The sequence below is a fragment of the Homalodisca vitripennis genome, chromosome 2 (genome assembly GCF_021130785.1).
Source record: "Homalodisca vitripennis isolate AUS2020 chromosome 2, UT_GWSS_2.1, whole genome shotgun sequence".
Classification (NCBI taxonomy): Eukaryota; Metazoa; Arthropoda; class Insecta; order Hemiptera; family Cicadellidae; genus Homalodisca; species Homalodisca vitripennis.
The window spans coordinates 55456858-55477278 of NC_060208.1; the positions used below are offsets into that span (position 1 = coordinate 55456858).

The following is a 20421-nucleotide window of genomic DNA, read 5'->3' on the forward strand; positions in this document are numbered from 1 at the left end:
AAGTGAAGCATTTTTATTCCTATGTTAAATTAATAATGCTAGAGAATTTACACTAAATATAAGGATATTTAAATTTTACAAAATGTACATATTGATTGGTGTGCTGATAGGCCTTCTGTCGTGGGTATCTGGCGAGACGCAACTACCAAAAGCGTCTGCAGCAACTCAACGCCATCCGGATCATCCAGAGAAACTGTTCTGCGTATCTTAAGCTGCGCAACTGGCAGTGGTGGAGGCTGTACACTAAGGTGAGCGTAGTTGAAGAATAACATATTTTTGAATTCACCAACCCAGTTTTACTATGAAATAAATTTTTCCAATTTATGGTTATAGCTGTGTTATTCCAACAGAAATGTTCTTTTATTAACACATTGAACCCTAAGCCTATAACAATGAATTTACTCAGTATACTGGCCGTTTTTTGTGATTTTTAAAATTTTGTTAAATTATTAAGACATTGTTTTAACGTAACACATTATATATCAAATTAAAGAGGAAAACACACAGATTTAGAAAATATGCCTTTTTATGATAAAATATTTATTTAAACAAAATTATAAATTAAACAAAATTATGGAAAAAAATCAAATTTTGAAAAATTGTAACTTGTATAAACGTTTTATTTTTCAACCACCTAATGTTGTATAAACGTTTTTTAAACCACCTAATGTTCTATAAATGTGTTTTTGATATAAAATAACATAAAAGAAAGAAAGTATTCATGTTAGTACTAATGGAAGGCCTATCATAATCATACTCAGCATGATTCACGTCTTGATCATTAGGCCTAACCTCAAAATCTGGATCAGGATCATTGTCGTTAAGAAACTCACCCTACGGTCCAGGATCATAAATTTGATCCAAGATTCTTTCAAACTGAATCGCAGATGATCTTTTATTTTCATTAAAATATGATAATCCTCCTCCAAATCATGCTCAGAATCTGACATCATATCATGTATCATGTGCACCATTATTTTGTCTAAATGATTACTCATTTTACAAAATGGTCAAGAAAAATAAAACTTTTATCACTAAGAAACCAATCAAAATAAACTAAACCATCACTAAACCAACATTATTCAGTAACAGTGGAACTTTGTTTCTAAATAACAATTATCGCATCACTGCATCGTCAGTCGTTTACGTAACTAAGCAGTTGTGCAATAGTTGAAAATACTACTTTTACAGCTGCACAACTGTTACTTGTCATAAAAAAGACGTATAAATATAAACAATATAACATAGGAAATAGTCTAAAACAACTAAACCTGATTTTTTACAGAAAACCTAAACGTATTGAATTAAGTACCGGAGCCCGACCTATACTCGGGCTCCGTATTCAATGTGTTAATCATTTTTGGAAATCTTTCAAATTATCATAGAACTGGTACGCAAACCAACTGTAGTGGTACAGCATTTAGGTAAATTGTTTAAACATATGTCAAAAGTTTTATTTCAACCCCAAATAATATTCCAAATGTATAATGTACATTATTTCACTCATTCAATAACACAGAAAAGTATTTCTTTTTTCATTTTTGCAATTACTTAAAATGTATGTAAAACTAAAATAAGTACAGCTTTATTATTATGAAATTCCTGTTTATACCTAACTAGTAATATATTATGAAAAAATTTAATATATTCATTTAGTCATGTGTTATGGTGACACCATTAATATAGTCTATATGGTTTAAGAAATGTTTGAAATATTTTCATTCCTGAATTACGTTTTGTACCTAATTGTTAATGTATAGTATAAAGAAAAAAATCATATATGAATTTCTTTCCAGAATGATATGCTGATTTCAGAAATATAGTTTACTAACAGGCTTGAGGCTTTGCACTTAATTTCTTAGTAAATAACAGGGATGTTATAGACATATCTTTTCTAAGTGGCATAGCACACATGAGATAAGAGATGGCTATTGGAGACGTAGAACTGATAAGCAGGTGGTTGGAGTTAAACAGAGGGTGATCCCCTCCCCCTACCCCAGAGTGAAGGTCGTTTATGCCCGGAGCATGCACCGGGCATTTTGAAGGCCTTTTGTGAATTAAAAAACTCTCCAAGAGACATAATCTATAACAATGGATATAACTGTATTTGGCGTTTTGGTAGAAGTCCACCATTCTAACATATATTTCTACAGCGTGAGAAGGGTTAAGACTTGCTTCTAAAACAAGTTTTATAAAAATTTCATGTCTTTTTTCAAAATGGAGGGTATACAAAGTTTTCCAATAACTAAGAAAATGTGAGAGCACATTATGAAAAAATATGAATTAATTTTAGATCAAAATTTTGATACTAAGTTCAATTTCGTTACTACTACAAACAATAACCGAATAGTAAAGGTTTTACTATGGACCATCTCTCACTTAAAATATGTTAATCAAAAGAGATAATATTTGTTTGTTCAAAAGGTACTTAGTATCAAAGTAAGCAATGCCGCATATTCAAATTTATACAACAGACTAATACCCTGCATATGTGACACAAGTTTAACTCATATTTCATTATTTCAAAGAATACTTCTATGATAAAACAAACTATTCCATTTGTATCAATCTATTTTTAATATTTAACTGAGATTTGAAAGATATATATTTATTAATTTTAGAGTTGAGCCATTTTGGTTTGTTGCTTTTGAACTCTTTGTAACAGCAAAGAAGTACAATATAATTTATTAAATTTTATTATTGAATATATATACTTTTCACTTTAATTTGACGGTTTAGTTTTTATTTCTTTTACAAATAAATTAATAAGTTTGAATATGTATAACATTAGTTTGTAAGCAATAAAAACCATTTTTAATACAATGTTATCAGTACTTTACTCAATTTTGTACAAGAGCTGACAATATGATTTATTACTAATTGTAACTAAAGGAATTAATAAATCTTTAATTATTTATCTTGGCCTCTGTAAAGTTGTAAAGGAAGGAATCTTTGTTTACAACACTCAGCACCACCTCAGTGAGGGTAGTTATTGAGCCATTAACGGTTTGCCAATTGACGGATCATGACACATTCACTAATGGCTTATTCATTACTCTAGTGTTTGCACAGATGATATGTCTCACTTCTCTCATCTGCAGTAGTAGTTAGCTCAGTGGTAGACTCACAGTTGACACTTGTGTGGCCGGTCGTTATGTCTGTGAACTGTATAAGATCTAACATGTCACAGTATTTAGTGAACTGTAATATAAATAGACATTCAAATGTCTTTCGGCAAAAACCCCAGGTTTAGTATACTTCTTTCTTTAGTAATGAAAAGTATTTTTCCTATTTTGTATGATAGATAATAGTTGTTATAATAAAAAATCTTTTAAGGATTTGCTAAAATTACTCTTTTATTATTGTTTACCCTTAAATGTATTTTTATTAATTAAAAAAATCCCTAATATATATCAAGGTTTGGTCTTATGTTTCAGAAGTTACCTCGTCAGTTTTGCTATCTGAACGCATTACATTTTATTAATATGCAATTCGTAAACATTTCCTTTTTGAAATATTCATATTTACTGTCATTTTATAAAACTTAACTGTTTGAGTAAGTATTTTATTTCTTCATTAATTGCGATTTATCTCATGAATTAAAAAAAAATTAATCATACACTTTGAACATTAAGTGTAAAATATGAGTAAGATAAATAGATTAAAAGATTTAAATTTAATTTCAATTCAAGTATTTAAAGAAAATCTAATTGTGTACTTGGCCATATACTGTTGTTACAGTTGTCAATGTATGAAACACACTGTAGTACTTAGTAAATTAACAGTTAAATATTGATAAGCATTATATCACTTAAATATGTTTAACCCATACATACTCTTGCATAATGTGTTGGCTTATTTAAAATCTTATTTAGTTAACCATAACCTATAAAATATTATATACTTTTTTATATAAAATATTAAAATTCATACTTTTACATAGAATATTACATCATCAAAGATTTTCAGTTAATGTCATGTTGAACATTTCTGATAAAATTCAATTTTTCAAGTTAATAATTTAATTGTGTTAACAATGTTTAACATAGTTTGAAACAGAAACCTTAGATGTTACACATGATATAGCTATGGTGGGAAGGGTTGATTTAATACAAATATTGAGTTTTTCTCCATTTTATCTTCCACTTAGTGCAGCACCTGAAATCTTGACACTGAAATCTGAGTTAGTGTTAAACGCATTTGTCACTGACTTAAGACAAATGTGAACACCAGCTTCTAGGAGTCAATATGTACCAGTGTTAGATTTCAGACGCTGCACTGAGTGGAAGGTGAAATGGAGCTAAACTTACGATGTTAGTTTAGTTAAACACAGTCTGTGTAAACCAAAGAAATAGATTTTTGTATCATATCTGATATGGAAGAGAGTAATAAGAGAATGTAGGGTTGGTCCTTTAAAAACACCATAACATAGCGCTAACAATAATTCAAGTGCTCCTTTGTATATTATCTGTCAGTAAATCCATCTGTGACAATAGGTGAAACCACTGCTGGAAGTCACCAAACAGGAGGAGAAGCTGACGCAGAAGGAGGACGAGCTGAAACAGGTCAGGGAGAAATTGGACTCGCAACTGAGGAGCAGTGAGGAGTATGAGCGGCGCCTGCAGGTGGCAGTGGACGAGAAGAACATGCTGCAGGAACAGTTGCAGGCCGAGGTAGAGCTGTGTGCGGAGGCTGAGGAGATGAGAGCCAGGTGAGATCCCTGCGATTCAACACTTATTCTTATGAGTTCTATGTTCTGAATGTATTCAGTTGTAAATAGTAGCATTATTCATCGTGAGCTTTGGTCTGTTGATGAATCCTGTTTGTTTCAAACACATTAATGGTCTTTATTCTTTACATTGTCCAGGCCATTAGACAAGCCCAAATATGAGAGATAGAAAGAGATAATAAAAGGAATAAATCTGCTGACCTTTTTCATCAAAATATTAAATGTTACGGACAAATTCAAACATCTAATTAAGAATATTTTGGAGGAAAAGGGCACTCTGTAACATGATTGGGAGACAATAACAATCTCCAGCCTGGTCCTTCCAGTTTTATTTTCTGTTCGACCAAATTTAAACTTTTCTAGAATTTAATTCCAGGTAATGAATCTTACTCAAAGCTGGAGAAGACAAAGACCCACAGCTACTCCACTTTCTCAGACTGGATCAATGACCAATGTGTTGTATAACAGCTGATAAGAGAATCTTTTATTTTAGCATCTGTGGTCCTGCTGTAGAATAGACGTCCTCACAAAATAAACCTATGATTATTATTAGTGCTTTTGAAACTGGTATATGATCGTAATGAGTTATTTAAACTCCACCATCTTTAAAAACAATGTGTGTACATTAATTTACAAATTTCAGCAAAAACCTTTATTAAGTTTTTAAAACAAAGGTTATTTCAAGTTAATTAAAACATTTTTATTTCAGCCATTTAAAAAAGTATGTATTCAAAATCCTCCAACTTTTGTAAAGATTATCAAGACTTTCAGTCTAATTTTCCTTCTTTTACAAAACTGATCTAAGATCATTTTCTTATTTAATTTTAATCAATATTCAGGATTGTTTTGCATTTTTATTATTTATGGAATACACTAAATATTATAAACAATTGATACCCATACTGTTAGTAAAATTATTTAATAAAATATAAATAATACAATCAATGATGTAGCGAAAATATGATTGCCACCAATTAAATCGCTCTATATAAGGATTCATATTAAAATAAACAGCCTTACCAGATTAATTTCATTATAAAAAATGAATAAAGTATTAGATTTATTATAAGTTGAGAACCTGGTGCAAACTCATTCACATGTTACATTTTGAAATTGCATGTTAACTTGCTGGAATTTTGTACTGATTTTTTAAATTTCTGTACTTAAATGTGGGAATCAAGATGGCTAGTTCGGATTTGATCACTTAGTGTTAATCCCTCAGTACAAATGTTTTGTGAATTGATAACATTGCTTGGTGTATGCCTGTGGCAGGTTGGCGGCAAGGAAGCAAGAACTGGAAGAGATCTTGCATGACCTGGAGGCCAGGATTGAAGAGGAGGAAGAGAGGTCTAACAACCTGGCCAGTGAGAAGAAAAAACTTCAGCTTAATATCCAGGTACGTTCTAATGTCCTTACTGATGTGTATATGTGAACCATGTGAGTCTCAAAACATTGTTTCTTTCACATTGGCTTAGATCATTAACAAAACTATAAAGTTTTAGCTATTCTAATGTTTAAAATTAAATAGTGATGATAAAAAAATGTGTATACCTCTTTTGTCACGGCCTCTTATATACAATCCTACCGTTTCTGAATAACCTGTCACACTTTGAAACAAACGCATATGTCCTTTAAGGATTAGGTGCAAATAAAGGTTTTTCCTCAGTTTCTTGTCTTATTTGAATGAAACCTTGTGTTACCTATATTAATATTACAATGCAATGTTATATCCTTAATTATTTTTAAAATTAAGTTTGATAATTTTCATTCAATAAATATTAAATAAAATTACTCATGAAATGGACAAACAAATGGTAGCACAGTTGCACAGTTAATATAATTGCTGTCTCTTAAAAGCATACACACCAACAAAAATTATGTTGAAAATTTAATTGTTTAAAAACCAAAATGATTGGTAGACTAATGGTTTTATTCTTAGCTCTTTGTTCATTCTTATTCAATGATTGGAGAATATTGTTCCAGGACCTGGAAGAGCAGCTGGAGGAAGAAGAGGCTGCCCGGCAGAAACTACAGCTGGATAAGGTGCAGTGCGATGCTAAGCTGAAGAAACTGGAAGAGGATTGTGCTCTGATGGAAGACACCAACTCTAAACTGATCAAGGAGAAGAAGGTTTGTGGAAGTTGATTATGCTGTCTAAGATACAGAGTGTCCCGTAAGTCAATAATATTTCAAGAGGTAGTAGGTCTGCCAATGACTAGTCCAAATAACAAAATATGACATGGGTAAAAATTGCTTGTTTCCGAGATATCTTATATACGTTTAATAGAAATAAAATAAAATATATAGTTATTATTTATAGAACATTGGTTTTATTTTAGTTTCTGAAAACAACAGAAACTTCTGCTCTAGATTAATATTTAATGTACTGCCACTATAAAACTTTTTGTTATAATTTTCTTTGAGTCATAATCACAATGATAGGAAATCTGGTGCAAATAAAAAACAGTTCTCATTAAAGTGGAAAATGTTTAATTTTCAGATATTTTCCATAATTATTTTGATTCAAAAATTCATGCTGTAAAGCTAAATTTAATAAAAAAATTCCATGGCTAAAAATGTACATTTTGTTGGGATTTCAGAATGGTGTTATAATACTATTTACTACTTCCGAGATTAGAGTATGAACTCCATTTATTACCAAATATAATGTTTCAATTGCATGTGTCTGATCAACAGCAAACATCAGAAACATATTTGATGTGATAGCCAAGCAACATCTTTTGACATGTACTTATGGGCCAACATATCTTAACTTGATATATTTTTATTATAAGGTTGTAAAGATATAAAACTGTTCCCAGAAAATTATTGGGGGTTTTTATAAAATATATATTAAAACTTGGAGATTTAGTTTTATAAAAACCATAAATAAATAAAACTAACGATACATTTTAAGGCTACCAATATTTTTCTATCCACCTTTATTTATTTGTAAACATTTTGATGCAAAAACCTTAATGTTATGACAGAAAGCCTTCAAAGCAGCTATTTTGGTATGGTTTTTGCATATCCCTTTTCATGGCTCAACATACATTTTTGGTACTGCAGTAAGTAATAATCAAACTTCTGCCAAAAATGTTGGTCCTCAAAGGACCAAACACTGTCTAGCTTCACTGCTAATACTCTTGTCATTAGCCTCTCATCTAAATTATGTACGTAATCATCCAACTTCCTGACAGCACATATTTGACACATATATTGGGTTCACCTTTAATGTTCATAAACATAAGATGGATTCTTGGGGTAGACTTTTTCAGCTTTTAAGTTGCAACTGAGAGTAGTGCATAATCACACTTGTGCTGGACAGGTGCTGGAGGAAAGGGCAGCGGACCTGGCACAGACACTGGCCGAGGAGGAGGAGAAGGCTAAGCACCTGGCCAAGCTCAAGGCCAAACATGAGAGTACTATAGCAGAGCTTGAGGAGAGGCTACTGAAGGACCATCAACAGCGACAGGAGATGGACCGGAATAAGAGGAAAGTAGAAACGGAGGTAAGCCTGGGGCCAGATTCATAATAACAGCAACATTGACACTGATATGTAAGATTATGGCTTTTAAATAACAAGTTGGTTCCAGAATGTGAAAAAAAAGATTTAAGTCATACAAATCAGCCTTATCAATTGATTTTTGATTGACTCAAAATTACATTGTATAGGCATAATAATAATTAAAAAATTGTAATGTTATCAGTGTGAAATTTTATCAAGACAATATTACAAATTCTGTTACATTATAGAAAGAGAGAAGAAACATTTAGGTTAATATTTGACAAATACTAATATAATTAGTTGATATTATTTTGTGAATTAAAGATTAAAGTAAAATGTATGTCATATCAAAGATTTTAATAACTGTTTTAGCAATAAAAATCATATAAAATAGTAGAATGATTGATATTTTATTAAAGAATAATACAAAATAACAAAGGTGTATGATTTTTTTTAGTTGAGTTCTTTCCTTAACTAATGTTTATTTATTTCAGTGTTCTTTCATGCATAATATTTGTAAAAAATTTTTTATCAAAGATTTTCTCTTAACTTTTATTGTTTTTACTTACATTATGGTCATGCAGGATATGTGTGTGTGTATGTGTCTGATGGTAAACTGCACTAAATATCCTAAACAAATTATGTATTTTCAGGTGAATGATCTGAAGGAACAATTGAACGAGCGGAAACTGCAGGTGGAGGAGTTACAACTGCAGCTGGGTAAGAGAGAAGAGGAGCTGGCACAGTCGCTGATGCGCATTGATGAAGAGGGAGCAGGTAGGCAGACATAACACAGGTTACCTCTGAAATGTGAACTGTAGTAATCATCAAATTAAGTTTTATTGTAGTACGTACGGTATTCTCTTTCAATCTGAGATCCCATTCAAAACAATATATATAAATCTGAAATAGACTGCAATAAAAATTGTTGTCAGACATCCAAGGTTGAGCATTGGATTCTGTTGAACATTTCCTGACAGCACTTGCCGTGACTTTCATCTGTTTTACCAGGTATTTTGTTATTCAGTATATGTATTAATCTATAAATAAAAAAAAATTCTTTCTTTAAACAGATTTATGAAATTTTATGGAAGAAAACTTATTTTATAACATGTTTAAATATCTTGCTTACTTTTTTATTTATTCACTCTTTAAATTGAAACGTTTAAACTTCACTTTTAAATTGAACTTGACCAGCTTTCTTATGCCTTCTGCATACTCAGTTGCCACTAGAATTTTTGAACCACTCACAAACATTCTCTTTCAGTTCATTAGTATTGTCATGCATCTGCAAAAAAATCCTTGTGTTTGGATAAAGTATTACTATTCACTTTTTTTATAAAAATCTGAACAGTTTTGAAAATTTCTCATAATTTTTATTGAAAATATTTTTAGCTTTATTATGTAAAATAGCCATCTCAATTCTCCAACTGTTCATGAACAACTGTATTGAAGTGAATTCTGATAAATATTTCTTTGTTATTCGGTATTGTCTGGAATAATGAATTACATCATTATTCTCAACTTGATTTATTATAAAATAGCCATCACATCATATGCTTTATATGTTGAAGATCGAACTTGAGAATATCTGCTTCATCCCAGAGTGAAATTGGAACTATATCTGTAATGAATTATCTAATTTTATAACTGTGTTTTGCACTAACAATGTTTTTATTAAATAATAAGAAAACATAGTATAAACATTGCTGCTGATCAATATAAAACTCAATTGGAAAAATGTTTTTATTAATAAAAATATATTATACTAGTTTCTTAGGCTTTAAGTCAATAGATTTAAGCATTTGAGATGAGTATGTAAAAAACATTTTAGTTTGTTTAAACTCAGGCCACCATGTACTAAGATTAAGTCTATGCCAAATCTCATCTCTAAAAATATTTATCATTATATTGTGTCTTGCCTTGTATATTGTCAATGTACATAATATATTGCAACAACAAATCAAGTATTTACCAAATATTAAAGCTTAAAAAATAAAGATAAAAACCTTAAAGTAATAAAAAGTAAATATTTTACATTTACATTATGATGAGACTGTAAAAGTTAATTTTTGAAGTTTTGATTTTTCAACAATGTGCAGGCTATAATATATTTTTCAACGAATTCTTTGCATAGAAAATAACATTAAACCCATAGCCCTCGATGTTTCTTTCAGGATACCTTGTATATTGATTGTGTGGATGTAAATACCATTTTAATTCCTGTAAAAAATTACAAACTTTTACAATAAATAATTTCAAATAAATGTAGAAGGTTCAAAGTCTAAAAACAAGATTTTAAGACAGTAAGATATACTGATGGTAAGAAATTGTATTACATCATTTTCAGTATATTACACAGTTCTAGACACATTGTGACCTTATAATTTTGTAATACATTACAGTTTTGAGTACAAAATATATAGCTTATACATTACACACATATATAAACACATTACTTTGTCATCTAAATATTATCTAAGACTGCACTTATTTCGTACTGATCTAAATAATACAGTTCCATGGTAAAAAACAATCACTTACACAATAGTATATCACTGAAATGAAACAAAGGAATCCCTGTTTGTAACGAAACAATGAGAATACATCACAGTTACAGAAGTGTTGAACGAAATAAACACAAACAACTGATCTGTATCAGACTATAATCCACATGATGATCGCAGCAATAAACTAAATCCAGTTGATCTGGAAATTACGTTTTTCAAATGGTTTGGAATTTTCTGTTCTTTTATGATTAAAAAGTTAAAATTCATTGAGTCTATTTAGTGTATATTGAGAGACGTTGTCATGTAGTTAGTGATAGTTTGATAACTGATAATGTTACAGGGAAGGCAGCCACGCAGAAGGCTCTGCGAGAGCTGGAATCACAGTTGGCAGAATTACAGGAGGACCTAGAGGCAGAAAAGGTGGCAAGAGCAAAGGCGGAGAAGCAGAAGCGGGATCTGAATGAAGAGTTGGAGGCACTGAAAAACGAACTGCTAGACTCCCTTGACACCACAGCTGCCCAGCAGGAACTGCGGACCAAGAGAGAACAGGTAGGGGTTACCTTTAGGAAACCTACTAACCAACATTAAGTAATTTGCATCTGAGGTTATTTATCAATATTAGTGATAGGTGTGGGATAGAAAACGGCAAGTGTACTGATAAAGTGGACATTTGAGATTTTTAAATGATCTTTGTAAAGTCATATTGCTCATGTCTTCAGTAAAACTATCTCCTCTATGTAATGTTCTATATTGTTCTTGGAGAATTGGATTGTAGATAATATTTAAGCTGAAATGTCTTTTCCGGATTTAACTTAAAAATTTTAATAAATATTTAATTGTACTATGAACTTAAATATTTTGAAAGCAAGTTTCATAAAACCGATTCTTGCTTAATATGACTGATACTGGTATTCAGTTATGAAATGCATAGTGGATAAAATATGAGTATAATTTTAACCATCAAATTATGGTAAATTTTAATAGAAACCCTCATATATCTACAGTTATTGGTTTATGTTTGCAGGAGTTAGCAACACTGAAGAAGACCCTTGAAGAAGAGACACAGCTGCACGAGGTTCAACTGACAGAAATGAGACACAAGCACACGCAAGAATTGACCACAGTCAACGAACAGCTTGAACAGCTCAAGAAGGTGGGTAAATGACTGTACATTCCCCCTCCTTATTCTTTGGTAGAGCCAATTGGGGATTGTCATGAAGTTCATTCATGGAGAGTTTAAGGGGTTATTTGTTTTTAGCTAAATCCCTTATTTGTTTAAGAAGAACTAGCTGGGTTGATGTGCTCTCACTTTGATTGTTGTCAAGCCATGACATCAGTGTTTCTACTGCTTTAAATACTTCTGACCATGTAGGCCCTGCTTCTCTGGTTCTACTGTTTCTGTTATCTTTAAAATGAAATATTACACATAAGTAAAGAAATAAAACTTAGAGAAAAGACCTTGATGTTTCCACCATTACTGCATCTCCCACCAATATTCAACACTAAATCCGTACATAAATCGTATCCTTAACAGTGGTTTAGACTAAAGTAAAACAATACTTAATATAATTTATGATATAATTCAGTTGAATATAGTCCAGTTTAGGGAATTTAGTTGAACGGAAAATAGATATGAATTTCCTCTGACAGGAAGAATCACACAACTCGTTCCATGCAATCACAGAAAGCAACACAAAACACATTGATAGCTGCTTGTGATCACAGGTAGCAACACACTACTTGCAAGTTTTTCACAATCTTAAAAAACAACACACAACTTCTTGCTAGCTTCATGCAATTACAGAAAGTATCAAAAGACAATTTAATAACTCTCTGAAATATGAAGCAAAACACACAACTCGACAAGTCTTTCTCCAATGCCATGAAGACTGTGTGTGGTCACAATAAATCTGTTTGTGCGAGTGCTTTACATGCTCATAATGGATTTACAAGATTACCTCTTTTTGTTCATAAAAGTACTGTCTTTTAATGTCTCACCTTTATTTTTATGGTACAAAAAAGGGGTTGAAGCAAGAATAGAGTACAGCTAGGTAAGATGTACGAAAACAGGTTTTTTTTATAGCAAATGTATAATAAAACAGTAAGCAAAAGTTTTTCTGCATTATTTTTCATCTTCACATTAAAAAAAATTTAATACATTTGAGTAAGTGTCAAGTTATTTCAGATGACTTACTAATAGCTAGTATTTGACACATCGTTGATCTTCAAGCACAAGAACACAAATTGGTTTGCATTCTCCATTAATTCGGAACTTTAATTTAACTATTTATTTTCACATTACATTTGTAAGATTGTTACAAAAGAATTGGCGAATCGCCATAACTAAATGTATATTAATAATAATTACATTTAAAATGCATAAGCTGCAAAATTCATTACAAATTTGTGCAATGTCAAATAAATAAAAATACATATTAATAAATAGCTATACATTAAACACAAGAATAATGTTCGTAACTAAAATACAAATATTGTATTGTGATAGATCTGACCAATATCTTCACTCAACATTCCACTTATACTATAGTAGGCCTATTCAGTAATAAGAACTTCTTCATATTTTGATTCAGAGAGATTGTTTTTTAATCTTTAGAGTTTTATTATAAATTTGGATACTCATATAAATAGGACTATTTTAATAAAAGGTGAGGTTATGATGGGGAAGATTGAATAAATTTTTATGACGAGTATATGTGTTCAACATTGAATAAAGATTCAACACCAAACCACTAAAGGGTAGTAAGCTGGATTTTTATGCACAGATCTTAAAATATAGGATAAAATATTCAAAGCAAATCTGCAAATATACTTATTTTTTTGTTAAATAATCAATATGCTACTTCCAGTTTAAGTTTTTATCAATATTTATTCTCAAGAACTTATGAGTCTCAACTATATTATAGTCAGTCAGACTTAGTTCATTTTCGGGGGTGTTCCTAGCCTTAAAATGAATTGTGTTTATTTTTCCATGATTCAGGACAAGGCCATTTTATTGAAACCAATTCTCAAGTGTTTTTTATCAACAAACCAAAATTTATAAGAGAATTTTTGTTAATTAAAACATTGGTATCATCAACAAAATGTGTAAAGCTTCTTTTAATGTCATCTGACAAATTATTGATATATACTTATAATAAAAAGATAGATCTAAGAATGGAGCCTTGTAGGACACCAAATTAAATCTTTCGCCATTTCGATTTACATTGTCTGAATCTTCTGTAACAATTGTTCTTTGAAATCTATCACTTAAGTATGATTTAATAAGTTTTACTGTCTTGCCCTTTATTCCTGGAAAGCTCAATTTATTTAATAACAAGTTATGATCGACACAGTTAAACACCTCTGACCGATCACAGAAAATACCCGCTGTAGACTGCAATCCATCCAAGGCAGCCATAACCTCTTTAAAAAATGAAATCAATGCCAGTTCTGTACCTTTAATTTTTTCTAAACCGAATTGCTCCTTGCAAAGTTGGCTATTTTCTAAAACAATATGTTAATCTGAAACCTATGGCTGTCTTAAACACCTGTGACACATTACTTAAAAGAGCAATTGGATGATAATTAATGAACTTTTTTACTTGAACCTTTTTTTGTATATAGGCTTTATTTCAGAAAGTTTATATTTCTTAGGAAACATTGCAGTCTAAAACTTGATTCAGATGATTGTCAATGTTGAACTGATGATCATAGCTGATAATTTTAACTGAAATATCGAAGTTTGGCAAATATCAAAATTGTTATTATAAACTTTTGTTATTAAGCAACTTCTAATTTTCTTTGTAAATAGAAGGTACATATTTTTTATATTTATCATAGCACTAACCTCTTACATTCTCAATGTCACAGCCGGTTTAAGAACATTTTTCTCAAGCAGTAGTGAAATTTCACAGTTGTTTAATTCAAAACCACAACGAAAAAAAGGAAAATGAGTGATTTCCTAAAAAGATCTTCTCAGACAGAATAAAATATATATTGCCAGATTAAGTCAATAACTGCATATCTAAAATTGCACTGTAAAATCTAAAATTTATCTAAAATCTTATTGCACTGATTTTATAATTATGTTGGTTTTCAAAGTACAGTTTTATGTTAAGAAATATGAAATATAAATTTGCCTATTACAAATTTCTATGAATTTGTTACACTAACTTACTTTCTCTTCATACTTGCTCCATGAAGACCGAGGTAAAATCAGCTTATGATTTAATTCAAGTAAGTAGTTACTTTTGCTTTGAAAACAAACACAAATAAACTAGCAGTGTTAACTTATGGAGCTTTTTATGATTCAGTAGCTGTGCTTCAATAGAAAGCTTTTGCAATGGTTGTGACCAAAATAGTAAATTCTTCATTAAGCCTTGGATTTAATCTTAAAAAAATATGCATATTTTAATTTTATAAAGATTTTTAGTTTATCAGCTTTATATGATAGTTTGATTGTTTCATATGAAGTAAATTTGAAATGTGCCTAAAAGAAGAGCTTTATACTTTATAGTACTGTATAGTGTATTTTTATAATTTATACATAGCATATTACACTAAATTTTTAGCATATTAAACTTAATCATAGTATTTATTTTAATGACACATTAAATAAAGAAATTGATCTAAAATAATATAATTTACTATTAAAAATTTAACAAGATCAAATTGTTTAATAATTTTTTTTTTCAGTTGTTTATTAAGTTGTGTATATTACAGGCCAAGGCAGCATTGGAGAAGAGCAAGTCTACGCTAGAAGCGGAGGCAGCTGACCTGGCAACAGAGGTGCGCAGTGCAGGCGCAGCACGTGCAGAACTGGAGAGGCGGCGGAAACAGGCAGAAGCAGCACAGAGTGAGGCGCTAGCCCGACTTACCGAGGTGAGCTAGATCATTGTAAAGATATGTGTTTTAGTGCTATACAGAGAGGACATTTGTACAGTTTTGTAAATGTTGGATGTAATACACAGGAAATGAAACCAAAAATAGTATTTAAAATATGAATTTATTTCTATTTAATTTTTATAGCTGTCTCAAATGATATACCAATGTCATCCTAGATAGGTAAGATGAGAACATATGCTCACTTCTCATCATTTGAGATCAATAATATGTCTGTTAAAATTATTAATTTGTAGTTACAGTAAAATAATCCCATTTTAAATATTCAATTCTTGCCTTGCAAACAATAATGTCATAACTATATACACAATCATTGTTTATCACACGATCAAAAATCTTTATTGAAGAAGCTTGTGAGAGGAATTGAGAGATGATAAAATCAATTGAAAATAAAACTGACCTTAATAATGAGATATATGTTAATTCTTGAAAGTTAAAAGAAATGTTCATACTCTTAGTAAATTAAAAAATCCTGCTGTATTGAGCCTTGAAAATTTCTAGATTTGATTCAAAGTAACTGTGGTAATTGAATGCAGGTGGAAAGAGCACGCAGTGAGTTGGCCGACCGAGTTACCAAACTGTCAGCGGAGTCCGAGTCAATTACTGCACAACTTGAGGAAGCTGAGCTGCGAGCATCGGCTGCGATCAAATCAGCGGCAACGATGGAAACACAGCTGAGTGAGGCACAAGCCCAGTTAGAAGAGGAGACCAGACAGAAGCTGGCATTGAGTAGTCGACTACGACAAGTAGAGAGTGAAAAAGAAGCGCTCAAAGAGCAACTTGAGGAGGAAGAAGAGGCTAAAAAGAATTTGGAGAAGCAAGTGAGTGGTAAATTGTATCTAAAAAATAAATTTTGATTGTTCAGCTTTGTCACAACTTGTTGAAAGGCGAAAGTAGCTGTAGATTTTTGAACTGATTTAAAACAGGTTATTTCACAATTCGTTTTGAAACCATTTCTTATTAGTGAATTCATTTGCTTAAGAAAGAATCAGTATAGTAATAAATGTAACTTATTGAATGATTTCTTGTGGAGGTTGTCGCCCTCAGCCTACAAGTTACCGAGGCCAAGAAGAAGGCGGAGGAGGAAGCAGAAAATGTGGCTCAGCTGGAGGAAAGCAGGAAAAAGTTGCTCAAGGTGAGAGTTTTGACATTTATTGTTTTTTAAAAATAATTTATAACAGTAAATTTCACCTCATGACACATTTTTCAGATATGCAAGAAGAATTTTGGTTAGAAATTTATTCAATAACAATGAGATATCTTTACAGGATGTGGAAACACTGCAACGCCAAGTGGAAGAGCTGCAGGCTGCCAATGACAAACTGGACAAGAGCAAGAAAAAGCTGCAGGCAGAGCTAGAAGATTCCAATATCGACCTGGAGACTCAGCGGGCTAAAGTACTGGAGTTGGAAAAGAAACAGCGAAACTTTGACAAAGTGCTAGCCGAAGAAAAGGTAAGAAGAAAGATGTAATCGTGTCGCATCAACAACATTAAAAATATCACTGACCCCATTAGTGATCCTTGTTGAATTGGATAAATAAATATATAATATTCAGATTAAGGAGGGCTTTAATCCAGGAAAGTTACAATACAACCTAGTATAACAAATTTTACTTTACATTCTTTACTTTCCATTTTTGGATAGTGTACATATATTAGAGGAAGTTTGAGAGATAATTTTATTTTTTTGCTTATTGTATTGTTCGTTATTTATGGATTTGTAGTGTGTTAAGTTGATACATTTTTTACTGTTTTAGTTAATGATAATGACACAGTGAGGTTATACTGTACTGTTTCTTATTTGTGGTTTGAAATATTATTTGATAATGGAATAAACAGTTTTATTACTTTTTTATTAGTTCAGTATAAAAATGCAGTTAAATGAAAAATGAAAACACAAATCTCAAACTGAAATTGAAAAGAATGAGATTATAAATAAACATGAAAATGGTGCAACATTCACTGAAATAGCGAGAGAGTGTGGGACAGGCAACAATACATGATATCAAGAAAACTTAAAACCTTTATGAAAGAAAATATCGATCTTTCGACTAAACTGGAAACTTCTACTCGTGAAAATCCACATGTAGAATAGTGTCTTTTTGCCTGGTATGTGCAGGAAAGAAACAAACATGTACCATTGTCGGGAGAGACGATACAAGTAAAAGCTAGATATGCTTATAAAGAAATAAAAAAGAAAAATGATTTTCAAGCTAGCATAGCTTGGTTAGAAAAATTTAAAAAACGTTATAGAATTTGTCTGCTTACTTCTAATGGTGAAAAACTATCTTGTGGTGAATCAGCAGTTAAGCCTTATAAACAAAATTTCTAAAAGTTGTCAGTGATTTGAAACTTAGTCCAGACCAGGTGTATAATGTGTTTTCAAAAGAGTTTTCAAAGAATTAAATCTCCCTGTATAAAAATCCGACCACGGCTGATTTGTATATATATATATATATATATATATATATACAAATCAGCCGTGGTCGGATTATAAAAACTTTCTTTGCAGTGGTTTTATTAAAACTTTGTACCAGCAGTGCAAAAACTTATAAAGGAACAAAAATTGCCTCAGAAGGCCCCAGTACCTACCTACTAATATTAGTCAATTGACCTGGACACCCTGATGAAACCAAATAAAAACAAGTTATGGCTCTATTCAAACATTGTGTTTTACCACCATTACTGCAATCCTACCACCATTAGTCCAAAATGAAATTTAGAATATTAAAATAAATTACTAACAAATTCTGCTCTATATAAGGACAAGTTATTATTGTTCAGTATCTTAAGCAGGTCCATCTTAAAAATATTGTTTTCAATCTGGAGAATGCTTGCGAGAAAGTAACTACGAAAACAATTGTGCTAATGCACAAACATATGGTCCGATTTTCCACTGTTAAAAGAATATAAGGAAGTAAACATCAAGTATATGAGAAAATGTTCAATCTACTGAAAAGGATTTAAGGGTTCTAGATGAAAATCAAAATGAAACTGAGTTGAGAGTTGAATGAACTTAAGAAAGCTTTGCTCCCCTTTGTGGTGCTGATGAAGAAAATGTAGCAATAAGTGATGTTCATTCTTGACTTGTTGGCAGTCCCAAAGAAAACCTTCAAATCAACTTAGAGGAAAAAGTTGGAAACATTCAAGAACCAGTTCACTCTATAAATGTGCAATATCATCCATTCGAACAAGCATCAAGTGGTCTGAGGAAAATGGAGAAGCAACACAAGACATCTTGGTTTTATGACAATGTTTTTAGAAAGTCTTTTATATATGAAAAGCAGAATCTTTTAGACAGTCTTTTGTTAGAAATGAGGCAAATGAGGGAATATTGTCAAATTTTCTAAAAATTTCTTATTTATTTTTGAAAGCGTGCGATATAGGTTATTTTGAGGTTACATTTTTGTTATATAGGAGTTTGAATATTCATAATATAAACATTTTAAATTGTTTCACCAGAGTGTAAAAAAATATTATTGTATCAAATTTGCAAACCAAAAGTTTGTTGTTACGTCGGTGTAATTTGTGGTTTCAAAGTGAGTTATATGAGGCTTCACTTGGTATGTTTGGCTTGGACTAAAATGCTGGAGGTGTTTAGTATCCAGCAACAAGCCAAATCTCGTGATTGGGGTAATCTTTTTTGTACAAATTGTTTATACGTATTATAACCAGTTTCTTGTAATACAGTTTTATTTTATGTACATGAAACTGGTTCTGATCTCTGTGCTAAACATCATCATGATGTTGTGACTAAAGTGGCTGTATTGTATTTGTATACAGGCAGTGTCAGAGCAGATAGCTCAGGAGCGAGATGCTGCTGAGCGAGAGGCTCGAGAGAAGGAGACACGTTTACTGTCGCTAACACGAGAACTGGATGAGATGATGGACAAGGTGGAAGAGTTTGAGAGAGCCAAGCGGCAATTGCAGGCAGAGCTGGATGAGTTGGCAAACAACCAGGGAACTGCAGACAAGAATGTAAGTATAATTGGTTATGAAACATTCATGATACAGCAGAATTATTGAGAGATTTGTAGTGGGTTAATGTTAGTTAAACAAGCGGTAGACCTACACACAGTTGCTTAGTATTTTCTCTTAAATTATTTTATTACTAATAATACTTTTTAAATTAGTGCCTCCAATTGTTAATGAATATAATGTCAAGTTATTCAGGAGTAATTCATCAATATCACTTTATTTTGCAGTTATAAATGTTTTCACCTGAGAATTGATAAGAATATTCAAATATTCTATATTTCTTCTATATTACTATGGTTTCTTCCATCTTGTGATTAATTTAGATCAATATTTGTATGATTAGGAAATAAACAATTTGTTAGAGCATAAAAATAAAAATGTTTATGGTTTCTTTTCAAAACTTTTTTATTTCCTAATGCAACACTGATAGTTTTATTAAACTAAGATACAGAACCTGTCTAATCATCCTTCATGTACTCATGAATCATCCATTCCATTTGGGTTTATTTTATAACATTTCATTTCTCCCTTTTAGGACCATGGGTTTTCATATTTACGATGGCATAAGTCCAATTAGCCTTAAAAAAAATCATAATGATTCATGAGTAAAATGTTACCTTCAACATGTATATAGATATTCAAATAATTGAAAACATTTTTATTTGCATAAATTATGGAACAATAAAATTGTTAAAATAAATACTGTGGTCTTTACTTGGAAATGTTTTTCCTTAGCCACAAACAATTTTTTTGTTATTTTAGTTTTATTCAAATTTGGAAAATATAAGGAATG

General features: G+C 31.1%; 1 protein-coding gene across 6 annotated transcripts in view; it reads left to right on the forward strand.

Annotated features, from left to right (window-relative positions):
* LOC124353977 (myosin heavy chain, non-muscle) overlaps positions 1-20421 on the forward strand; it is a 161248-nt gene that overhangs the window by 118546 nt on the left and 22281 nt on the right. For all 6 annotated transcript variants that reach the window (XM_046804071.1, XM_046804074.1, XM_046804076.1 and 3 more), the window contains 13 exons: positions 111-248; positions 4497-4711; positions 6002-6125; positions 6713-6859; positions 8058-8240; positions 8891-9014; positions 11088-11296; positions 11772-11900; positions 15470-15628; positions 16186-16470; positions 16683-16784; positions 16918-17103; positions 19434-19628. In XM_046804071.1, coding sequence (XP_046660027.1) covers positions 111-248; positions 4497-4711; positions 6002-6125; positions 6713-6859; positions 8058-8240; positions 8891-9014; positions 11088-11296; positions 11772-11900; positions 15470-15628; positions 16186-16470; positions 16683-16784; positions 16918-17103; positions 19434-19628 — 2196 coding nt within the window. The remainder of the gene's footprint in view (positions 1-110; positions 249-4496; positions 4712-6001; positions 6126-6712; positions 6860-8057; positions 8241-8890; positions 9015-11087; positions 11297-11771; positions 11901-15469; positions 15629-16185; positions 16471-16682; positions 16785-16917; positions 17104-19433; positions 19629-20421) is intronic.